The 12197-nt window shown below is 39.4% G+C and overlaps 1 protein-coding gene across 7 annotated transcripts in view; it reads right to left on the reverse strand.

The window, feature by feature from the left end:
* The window catches only part of SMOC2 (SPARC related modular calcium binding 2), a 136245-nt gene that overhangs the window by 83464 nt on the left and 40584 nt on the right, over positions 1-12197 (reverse strand). For all 7 annotated transcript variants that reach the window (XM_061990203.1, XM_061990202.1, XM_061990201.1 and 4 more), the window contains exon 2: positions 8482-8653. In XM_061990203.1, the coding sequence (XP_061846187.1) occupies positions 8482-8653 (172 nt within the window). The remainder of the gene's footprint in view (positions 1-8481; positions 8654-12197) is intronic.

A 12197-nucleotide genomic window follows, 5' to 3' on the forward strand; every position in this document is an offset into this window, starting at 1 on the left:
TTTCCTTCACACTGCTATACCCTTTTGCTAACTGGTAGTGATACAATAAAAGTCAAATGGTCTTAATTTGTAGCTATTTTAGCACAAAAATATTTTATTCAGAGCACAAGACACCATTTGGTTTCTATCCCATAAACTACTCATAACATGAAAATCTTCTGTGATATTTGACCTAGGTCAATGTATATTCCAAAGAACTAATCGTGTCTACCAATGAAGCACACAAATAGCTGTGGACTCCAGTGACAGGAAACACATAGCAAGCTATACATGCTCAAAGTTTCAGTTTCAAAGGTGCAGAGATTATTAGACTCCTGGGTTGGAAAGGATGTCAGCACAGAGAAGTAGCCTGACACAGCCATAAAACAGACTTGCTGCTTCGTGACAAGGGCTGGACGACTCTTACACTATTTATTTTTATTGCTTGCATTCTGGATTCAAAGAAAACAGCAGAGCAATCTAAGCCTAAACCCTCCTCTACTGGCATCTAACAGAGGCAGGCAGTGTAGGATTTCTTTGTTGGTTTTTTTGTTGGGGTTTTTTGTTGTTCTTTCTTCACATTTTGCAACCACCCAGCAGTTTAGATAGTTAAGCTTTAAGATAAAATAAGGAATGCTTTGCTGGATTCTTTCTTAGCACAACAATATTTCTCTCAACTTGCTAACAGTCACAGTTGGTGAGATATGTTCTGACTAGAACTGAATCAAATATTTGCAAGAAAAACTAAACCTTCCTAATTCTCAAAACTGTTTTTTACATACCAAAGGCCAGACTAGGCTTTCTGAGCGGAACAGAGATTTGATAGTTTGAAGAAGTCTAATATGGGCCATTTCATGATTCTTGCACCGAAAATTCGAGAAGGTTTACAACTATTTGTGGTTTCTGGTCTTCAGTGCAGTATTATTGCTTTAGCACTAGTCATTTCTACTTAGCTCGCCTTAAGATGGTCATTCTATATTAAATCTGAAGCTTAAACTGAAAACAAATGAGCAGAAATAAAACCTCCACAAAACAAAACAAAAAATATTAGTGTCATATAAGTGCAGTAGTGCATATTTGATTCTAAAAATGCCTTTTTTCTGCCTAAGAATGCTCTTATGTGTCTTTTTTTCTGTGTCATCTGATTTGGGCAAATTCTGCTTAGAAAAAAATGAGTATTTTAAAAAGATAAATCATAGCTTCAGCAAATTGAGGATAATATTTTAGTGTTACTTGTCATATTCCTCTCAAAATATTCTAAACATGCTTAAAACTTCATCCATAATACCTATTAGAAAGTGTAACAGAAGCAAACTCCTCTTGCTTTCGGAAACTACATAAAGTATAACTTCTGTATGAAGGCACCTTTTGTTCATCGAGGTGTGCCAAGCCACAATAGTAGCTTGATATAATATAGCTTGACATATAAATCAAGATCCAAAATAAAAATAAGATTGGGTCTGGACAGGGTTTATATCAGGATTGCCAGTATTACAGTCTGGAAACTTGCAGTCACCTTACAGGTTAAATATGGTGTCTACAATGAGAAAATACATCTGAAAAAGGAGGAGGCAGCTTCTAGCCAAAAATGTTTTAATGTTAAAATCTGCCCTATAAACATTTTTTTTTATCCCCAGAAGGCTTATTTTCAAAAAAGTCCAAACTGATATCACTTCTCAATACATTCTCATTTTAATATATTTTTCCCTAATAATAAAAAATGCTGCACACCTCTTTTTTTGGGTTTTTTTAGTTTTTTGTTTTTTGACATAAAAGATGAGAAATAAAAGGGTGAGGAGAAAAGGGAAAAGTGAGTAAAACTGAAAATTGTTCTGGTTTCAATCTGCAGACTGTGCAAGCCCTCTGTGTGTTTGGGATTATTTTAAAGACTGACACCTTGGTCCAGTCCCACTTTCACTCATTTCACTTCAGAAAAAAACCAGACCTACTCACTACATCTTTCTGTTTCCAAATGAGACATCTGGGGAGCATGTTCTACCTCCAAAACACAGCCCACAGGGCTGCCTTCCAGGAAACAGGTGGACTGGCCAAGCCAATGTTCCTGCTCACGTGCTGACCAGAGGGATGTGCTCAGGCACTGCAAGCACATCTTGAGCTCATAGGCAAACCTGAGCTCGACGGTCGCCTCCATGGGAATATGGGATAAGGTGTGCATTCAGAAACAATGTCCAGCATTTCCAACCCCATTCTTTAGCTAAGAGCTAACCATAACATTTCCCCAAATGATGCTTAGATTCATGAATTATGGGTCCAAGCTTAATTTAAGGCCCCAAACAAACTAGGGCTGAGTTATGTGTCCTTTCTCTTCACAAAGGGAAAATCCAATCAGTATGTTTATCCAAGGACAAAAAGGATACTTAATTCATATAATTTCAAACTCTTTAAGCGTGATTCTAAGTCATTCATAAACTCATACTAGTAGCTCAAATGAGTGAAACTTTTCACTGTTGCTGAAAGCCCCATTTTAATGAAACAAATACTGAATGTTTCTGAGGAAAGTAAGTAGCAAATAGTAAAATATCTCTTTATGAGAAATTCCATTCATATTTTGATGTGCTTCAGTTCTTTATGTGAATTGTGAGAATGAAGATAGTACCTTTTGTTATGTCTATGATAGCCTATAAAAGAATGGCATTTTTAAACAGTCAGGCTCTTTAAGATACCGTAAATGAATTAAGCTAAGTAAGAGCTATCTAGTGTTTCCAATGGAGAAAGGGGATCTCCATAGTTGGAGGATAACAATGACACTACTGTGTGTGACAGTTTTTGCTGTGCTCACGAAGTAGCAAGGGCTTGCTGGGGCCACCTCTGGAAATGCTGAATACGTACTCTGACTGCCAGCAAGACTAAATGACAAGTCACTCATGAATTAAATATGCTGTGTAAAGTTCCTTACATTGACATTTTGACTACTGTCTGCTGAGAGATGTCCCCCAAGTCTAGTTTAACACTTGCCTGTAAACCCAGATTGCTGTTACATGCTGACAGTGAAGTAAGGAAATGTGATGATAGCTGACAGTGAAATTTTATAGCAATCAACAGTTTATATCAAACCTCTAGCCATTAGAGAAGTCTTATTCTCGTGAAGTATTGATAAAGCAGTCGTGAAATCCAAGTGCCTCAAATGAGTCTTTTCAAGAACTCAATCTTGAGGCAGAGGTACATTGGCAGGATTGTGCATGTGAATTTGTTTTTCTATTGATCACAATATCTGAATACCAAGAGCCACTTAATACATTCAGAATATTAGTCTCCAGTGCCCTAGTTATAATCCTGCTATCTTCACTTAAAATCAAACTGACCAAGGGAAGAAGTATCCTTACTGCTATTTTACAAACATTAAAAGGGAAAAAAAAAAAAAAGATATTAAAAAAGGTATTTGACCGGATTATCTTGCAAAGCTTGCAGACTGCTTTCAGGGCAAACTTGAGTTAAACCAACAAAACTCCTCTTAGCTAATTCTAACAAACAGGAACATCTCCACGGGACATACAGGCTTTGTAGTACAGGTGAAACAATAGCCACAGTCATCCAAAATTCAGTCACAGGATTGCACGTGCTCTTCAGCTTCCTCCTGACAAGCTGCCTTAAATCTCAGGAAACATTCATATAAAGAGCTTGAGTGCTTAAAGTTCTAACTACTCCAGATGAACTACTGTGGCACCTGTTCCAACTCACCCTCATGCTGTTAGCGAAACTATGAACCAAACTGTTGCTGGCCACTACTCACTGTTCACTTAACAGCCCATTAGTGAGAAAAATTGACATACTTTTGCAAACAGATATTGTTTGCTTTGAATGAGATGCAATCAGCTAACAGACTTTCTCACTTGAGACCTGAAGTTGCTGAGATGGGAGATGAAAAGCTGTTCAATGAGAACAGTTGTTCAACTTTCTGAACTCAAAAAACCCCCTCCATTAATCGCAAATAAAATATTCCTCTAACCTGTTTTGAGAAGGGGAAGAAGTTGTTGTGCAGTTGCTAAATGGCAGCAGCAACAGGGAGTGAGAATGTGAAAATATCTCTGCAGACACCAAGGTCAGTGGAGAAGGAGGGAGAGGAGGGTGCTTAGGCCCTGAAAGACTCTCTTGTGATATGTGGTGAAGACCATGGTGACGCAGCTGTGCCCCTGCAGTCTATGGAGGTCCATGGGGGAGCAGAGACCCACTCGCAGCCTGTGAAGGACCCCACACCAGAGCGTGAATGCTTGAAGGAGGCTGTGGCTCTGTGGGAAGCCCACATCACAGCAAGATCCTGGCAGGATCTGGAAGTCCATGGGGAGAGAGGAGCCCACGTCAGAGCAGGTTTGCTGTCAGGACTTGTGATCCTGTGAGGGACTCAGGCTGGAGCAGTCAGTACCTGAAGGACTGTTCTCCCAGTGGATGGCCCACGCTGGGGCAGGGTGTGAGGAGCTGCCCCCAGGGGAGTCCCCATGATGGAGCAGTTTGTGAGGAACTGTAGCCCATGAGAAGGACCCAAGCTGAAGAAGTTCATGAAGAACTGTGTCCTGTGGGAGGGACTCCACAGTGGAAGTGTGAAGAGGTCTCCCCCTGAGAAGAAGCAGCAGCAAAGGCCATCTGTAATGAACTGACCGCCACACCCATCCCCTGCGCCACTGGCGGGGAGGGAAGGAGAGTCCTGGAGGAGGGAGGGGTGAGGGGAGGTGTTTTAAGATTTGGTTTTATTTCTCATCTCCTTGTTCTTATAGTTTATTGATAAATCAAGCCTTTTCTTCCCAAGTTGAGTCTGTTTTGCCCGTGATGTTAATTGCTGAATGATCTCTCTGTCCTTATCTTGTCACACAAACCTCTTGTTATATTTCTATCTGCCCTGTCCAGTTTAGGAAGAGGATATTATGACTTGATGGGTGCCTGACACCCAGCCAGGGCTAAACCACTGTGGTCTTGTAAGTTACAAAGCCTTCCTCTGTGGTATCCAAAGCTCTCCAGTCCCATCCTCACCAGCTGTAGTGGAAGGCAGAAGGCTGAGTCCTAAAGGACTCCTGCCCAAGCTTGTATTAATCATAGGAATACACTAGCACGTATCAAGGCAATCCTTTAAGAGTAGACAGGGTCAGCTCACAGATGGAGCAGCCTTCAGTGCCTTAAAGAAGGTCACTCTATGCATGCTGTTTACTAGGAACAGTCTCTGGCCCACCTATCCCTGACCCATGTAGTTACAGCCCTCAAGAAAGCACTAGCTGAGCCCTGTTCAAAGTGCAACAGGGAGCACTCGATCAGTTTACCTGAGAAGGCAGTTGTCCTGTGTCCTGGTACTGCTTGAGTTAGGGTAGATACAGCCTCTGTGTCTTTATGACCAGTTTTAAAGTAGTCATGCTGCTTTTCCACTTCCTCTATCTCTGTTTCTTTGGCTATACTTCATCAGATTTATTGTGAAGTATTTGTGTGTGTGTGTGTAGTGGATCCTCAGCACAGATGATATTTTGACGGTGCCCCTAACACAATTTATTAGATTTATAATCTTACTGCATGATAAATGCTGTATCAAGGCAAATCTCCAGCACCTCAATTCAGATTTTGTTTGGAAAAGTATAAAAAAAAATTAGACATTAATTTACAGTGTATACAGATTATTTGAGACCTTTGAAACTGCAAAAGCAGACTGAACATTTTACAAGAGTGTAATTTCTTATAGCATTTCCAAGCTTAGCAATGGATTATAAAACTTTGTCATGTCTTCAGAAAACCCCATTATCAGAACAGTCTATCTTGATGCTTGTTTTGTAAAAAGTGAGTTGTTTTTCAGAACTGAGGGGAATGTTCAGGATTAATTCATTCTCAGGTTTTTTTAAGCTGTTTTGATCTCTGATGCAGTGATCAGGAATTTGAAAGGCAGGAGTGAGAGAAAATAAAATTGTTCCAATTCTACCAGCTTTCTGTCATTTAGTTTTTAAGATCCAGAATCTAAAAATGATTTCCTTCATAATGCTAAAGAATTACCTGGACAGAGCAATGTTGCTGTGAATGAAACTTGAAAGTAAGTACATTTAAAGTAAACTATCCCTTTGTCATTTTAATATTTCAATGATCAAAAACCAAATAGATGAGACAAATGTTGAGAACAGGTGAGAAGGAGAAAAGATAGCCAAACTAAATTTTGCTTCCTTAGGAAAAAAAGACACGGATAAAGCAGCTATGAGCCTGATGGTAGTTCAATCTCCCTTATGGATGCCCAAGTAATTCACAGTTCTGAATATATAAGCAGGAAGCAATGGACTCAAAATTATTCTAAAAGTTGTCAACAAACTGACAAGGTGTTTATGTTTCTAGCAAATAGACTGAACCAAACAACAAGCTGGTTACCATGATTTCAACAGAGTAAAATGATACCTTCAAGTATTTAATTTTCAGACAAGATTATTGCGAAGTAAACACGGATTTTCACACAAGGCAGGACAAGATAGACATAGAATTAAGACTGCCTTTTCTGATCAATGTTGGATGAAGATCAGATACAGATTTAAAGTTATGAATCCTCTACCAGGAATTATATTTTCTCCCTTCATAGCTTCCTTATGCAAACATGCATGTTTCCCTTTCTCCTGCATTAGCAACCTCAAAACCTGCTTCAAAACCAATGTTTTGAGAGGGGAGCATGTGTGTCTGGTTTTTAGGGGAACAGATGGACACTTCCAAAAGGATTTGCCTGCATTCCAATATGGAAAGAAAGTAAGTTCTGAAACCTTGAAAGGTGCCCTGAAACGGAATCACCACTTTTTGGTTAGCACTAATAAAAATACTCTTTACACATTGATCAAGCAGCACCTGCAACAACAAATTTCACTACTCAAAATCAACCAGCTCAAAAGAGGTTCTAATATGAGAACTTTCTTAGATCTTTCAGAAGAATGTTTGATGGGACTAACCAAAAGTAGTTGTAGCAATGCTCAAACTGAAATTTCAGCTAGGCCAAAGAATCATCTTTTTCTTTTCTAAAACTTGTTTTTACAGCTTGAAATACTTCTGATGATTGCAGCCATTGGTAGGAATAAACACATTGGTCACTTCAAAATTTAAGACTGCTTTGAGTAAAAAAGAAATGTTATGAAAATATAACATTTGAAACAGCACTGGTCCATTGCTGATATTGACCATGTATATTATTGGCAAATCAAAGGAAAAAAATATCTAAACGTTAGAGTGAGGTTTGTATTCATTAAATTGAAAGATTAAAAGCAACTAATTGATGAGGGTATGACGAATGCAATATTTAGGATGCCTAAGGTGTCTGGTTCCAAGTCTGCTATTGTACTGACATACTATTCATTAAAAAACAAACAGTAAATGACCACTTCTCCTAATAGTAGTTGACTGAAGAAAAATTTGCCAGTATTGTCAAGAACACCTTCAGCTCGTTAATTCAACAGATCTTTATGGAAAAAATTTCTTGCAGATGACATTGTCAATATGGTAAGAGATAAAAACAATTTAAAAACCCCACGCAAAACTAATTTCCCTTAAAGTGTATAATGTTCTAATGTATAAAATGAACAAAGTGCACAATAATTCTCTGTCATTCATGAGTGTAACAAAAGCTTTGGCTCAGGTAACTTCATTATGTTATCCTTGTTCACAAAAGTAAATAGATCCATCAACTAATACAATGGCTTATTATGAAAGTGCTGATGAATTAGCATAGTGTTTCATCTAAGCAGAAGATGAGACGGAATGTCTCTTTGAAGCAGTCTTGATGCTTCAGAGATTTGTTGGAGCTAATGGAGAGAGATGATGTGGAAAATTGCCTCCTAGAGGTTGAATCAGTGTGGTCCCTGCAGCTTTCTTCCCCTCCACCCCTCTCTTTCGGATAGAGAGAAACAGAAAGTAAATCGTCATGACCATTGCTATTCTTACATTTTAGAAGGAAGAACATTATGTTGGGAATAACCCTAAACTTCTTCAATCAACTGTATTCTCTACATCAGGCTATCTAAAAATGAAAATATTTAACTGAATACTTGGAAATATTGGAACTGAAGTTGTAGGGTCACATGTTTTAGTTTCTTTAAACAGAGAAGTAAAACAGTGAATGATGTGGGTAGGAATGGCCTGTGAGGGCTCTAAGCACTAAAAACCATTCTTTTTTTTCTCCCTTTTTTCACCCCAGTAACTAAATTACTGCAGGAATTGTAGGAAACATAAGACTGAATTTAACCATCTCAGGAGATAACAATCTCAAGAGTTACTCTGAGGCTGACGATACTACAGTCTTTCAAAACAAGGACCTAAACTTGCAATTTCATTAATAGTGACTTATTATCAGGTAAATATTTTTGCCGATGGATAAAGATTAATTTAGCTTTATGTATCATATTGTTACAGAATTAATCGGATTTTAGCCTACTTGCTTTTAGAAAACTCTTCAAGTATAGCACTCCCCATTTTCAATACACTGTCATTTTCAAAACTTATTTCAAGTCTACTATTTTTCATTATGGTCAAGAGAAACTTTGATTTGCTCACCTTTGCAGTTGCCCCGGTAGGCTATTTCCAGCTGAGGGTCTTTGCATTTTGCTCGTTGAAATTCACATCGGGACAGAAAAGTTCTTCCATCAGATGCACAAAGTGATTTCTGAGGGGAACCTGCACAATCCAGGCTGCATTCTCTGTCTTTGTCTTGATCCACTCTCAAAAACTAGAAAAAAAAATAATGCTGTAGGAATGCTATTCCCATGCAAAAACTGCTCTGTAATCCCCTTTCCCAGGGAAGACATACACATATTACTCAAAATTGAAAAGAATGCTCTGTCCTTTTAGCCTATTCCAATGCTAGCTGATTCATCATATCTGGGGCTATTCAGCTGCTGCTTTGAAATGGTAGTGACTGTAACATTTCTGTAGCATACACTAAATCCACTATCACAATTAGGAAATCTCTGAATCACCATCAGCCACCATGAAGCTGAACACAGCAGCTTGGAGTCTTCAGAGCAAAAATACTGATGGCAGAAACATTCTTCATAGTAAAAGAGACAGCAATGGAAAGTTACCTATTTTATTAGCTATGTATTAACTATTCTACAATAACAAGCCAAAACGTCTCCTCTAAGATCCAAATAATACTTTCATCATTAATATTCATCTAAAATTATAATGTGTCTGATGGTCTCAGTGCAAGAGGTCTGAAGAGAAAGTGAGCAAGGTAGGAGAATCTTATGAAGCACATTATACAACATAATAGTTCACTTATTCTTGCAATCCTCATACTCAAAATCCAAAGACTCCTCAACAAAAAATTCATATATATTTTATAGAAATATATGTATTTATGCATATGCTTGTCTATAAAAACACACACCGAGATTGAAGAGGGAAGTGTTATATGCTTGCAGTTTTTCCAGAGACCATTGTTATAACACTCATTGAAGGAGTCCTACATTTGGGCAACAATAATCCCATGCAACACTACAGGCTTGGGGCAGAGTGGCGGGAAAGCTGTCCTGTGGGGACAGGACCTGGGGGTGTTAATCGACAGGTGGCTGAACATGAGCCAGCAGTGTGCCCAGGTGGCCAAGAAGGCCAAAGGCATCCTGGCTTGTATGAGAAATAGTGTGACCAGCAGGACCAGGCAAGTGGTTGTCCCTCTGTACTCAGCACCAGTGAAGCTGCACCTCAAGTACTGTGTTCAGTTTTGGGCACCTTACTACAAGAAGGACATTGAGGTGCTGGAGAGTGTTCAAGAGGTGGGCAACAGATCTGGTGAAGGGTCTAGAGAAAAACGTCTTCTGAGGAGCAGTTGAGGGAACAGGGATTGTTTAGGCTGGAGAAGATGAAGCTGAAGGAAGACCTTATCACTCTCTCCACCTACCTGAAAGCAGGCTGTAGTGAGGTGAGGCTTAGTCTCTTCTCCCAAGCTACAAGTGACAGAAAAAGAGGAAACAGCCTCAAGTTGCACCATGGGAGGTTTAGATTGGATACTAGACAAAGTTTCTTTACCGAAAGGGTTGTCAAGCATTGGAACAGGCTACTCAGCCTGCTCACCATCCCCAGAGCTATTTAAAAGACATGTAGATGAGGTGCTAAGGAACATAGTTCAATGGTGGACTTGGCAGTGTTAGGTTTAATTGTTGGACTCAATATTAAAAGATCTTCTCCAATCTGAATAATTCAATGATTCTGTGAGTCTCAGTTGGCATTCCAAAGTGCCCCACCATGGATAAGCAGAAAAAACAAAACCTGAACCAGGCTGTGTGCTGTGTGCAAGTATCTTGAACCATATCACTGTATTTAATTTGTCATCAAAGAATAAAAACTGACCATGGACCATGAGCCTTGGCATGGGTTGCCCATGACTGAAAAGCCTCAGGGTTGTCCCTATACCAATATGGGTTGCCTGTGGCCACAGTCTCTGGGGGGTGTCCTTGCACCTGTGTAAGCCACCTGTGGGCTACAATATTTTTTTCTGGACTGGTGTAGAGCAGTTCTTGTTCTCCTCTCACACTAGAGAGCCCTGCAAGGCCCCTGCTACTCAAACCCTGTCAGTTCTGCCCATTGCCCCTTACCTTCTCCTTTCCTAGAAATTCCATCTCGTTTCCTCCAGAAGACACTAAGTGGGTATCAGCTGAAATAATTAATTTAGGTTGTTGCCATTACAAATTTCAACAGATGTTCCTCTTTCTAGCTCTTCCAGGAAGCCACACTGAACCTGGTCTAACTGTTCATCCCTCCACTCCCAAAACTACAGCCAAGGCTCATGAGTTTGTCATCATGCTTGGCACTGTAAAAAGCAGGAGCTGCTCACCTGGAAACAAGCTGCCAAAACACTAATCAGTTCTGATGCTGCTGCATGCCAGCCAAAACCAAAGCTAGTAATTTATCTTCTAAGCTTCTTAAAAGCGAAGACTAGGGAGGAGATGAACTCAGTAAGCTCTCAGATGGGTTTCTCTGTCCTTTTCCTGTTTCTGAATACACATGACATTAAGCAAGGCATAGAGCTACCAGAACTTAATAATTCTCTTAAGCATTAGGAGAAAAGATCTTCATCCAGCTAAAGCACTGGCTTTATTCGTGCTACTTCATCACCATAAACTTCAGATAAAGAAAATTTTAAACTTTAGATTAGAAACTGATACTACTGGAAGGAAAATTTCAAGAATAAAAAAAGAGGACAGAGTGGTATTTGAGCAGGAAATGTCAGTATAAGCTAAAAAATTGAGGAAACACTTGCTACATTTAGTTTCCCTGCATTTTATCATTAAAAAATATAAAAGAGATTCATAAGTCTCCATAATCTTCATACTTACACTGTGGTCTATTTGCATTTCCTGTCACTTAAGATGAGGAAATACAGACGTCTTTCTGGAGAATATGCCTGAAAATGGAGTGACAATCTCACAAGTGTCACTTTAAAATAATAATCATGTGGTTATACTTTGATTAGATTTTTTAAATTTTGTTGGTGCAATGACATAAAAAGGAAAGATTCCCTTTCCTGACATCTTTTAGCAATTTTTCATTTTTAACAATAATTAGCTTCAGAAGCAGATTACTCACAAAATACTCACAAATTACACAAAACCCTTAAACCTTTCTTTTTGGAATTTAGTTATAGAGTTCCAAAAGTGGAGATGTTCTTTTTCCCCTTTGGTGCTATTTTGCAGATCATTCTTGCAGACAGAAACTAATTATTAGCTGACCTGAGTGGGGAAAAAAAAAAATGAAGCCATCTTCCTTTACCTGTAAATTGAGCAACAGCATCACTCTGACCAATCTCCAGGTTATGTTGGTCTTCAGGGCCTGATCAGGTGCCCTGATGACCTGCAGCACAGGGGACCCTGGTGAGGTCCTCCAAGTCACCCTTTCCTGTCTGGTAGGACTCTGGGTTTAGGCTTAGCTATGACTGTGAAAAAGACTGTGAAAAGGCAAAATGGATCACATGAGGCCTCTGGCAGAAAAACAAGATCCAATCCCCTGCTCTGCCTCCAACTGCCCCAGTGGATTTGTTGATGGCAAGTCAGGCAATCTCCCTTGTTCTATTTTGTGAGGTACAGACCTGAGTACAGCCTTTCTCTGTGTGTAAGACTACCCCTCTGTAATGGCTAGGCACTCTGCCACCCTTAATTTATCCTCAGCAACATCTCTGTTGAGCAGAGAATTATTTTTCAAAAGCACAGGAAGGCTTCATGACCCACAGAAAATCATGTGGTAGATCAGGGAACTAAACCCAGGCACCAGAGGAA

This window comes from Colius striatus, chromosome 2, assembly GCF_028858725.1.
Source record: "Colius striatus isolate bColStr4 chromosome 2, bColStr4.1.hap1, whole genome shotgun sequence".
NCBI classification, from domain to species: domain Eukaryota; kingdom Metazoa; phylum Chordata; class Aves; order Coliiformes; family Coliidae; genus Colius; species Colius striatus.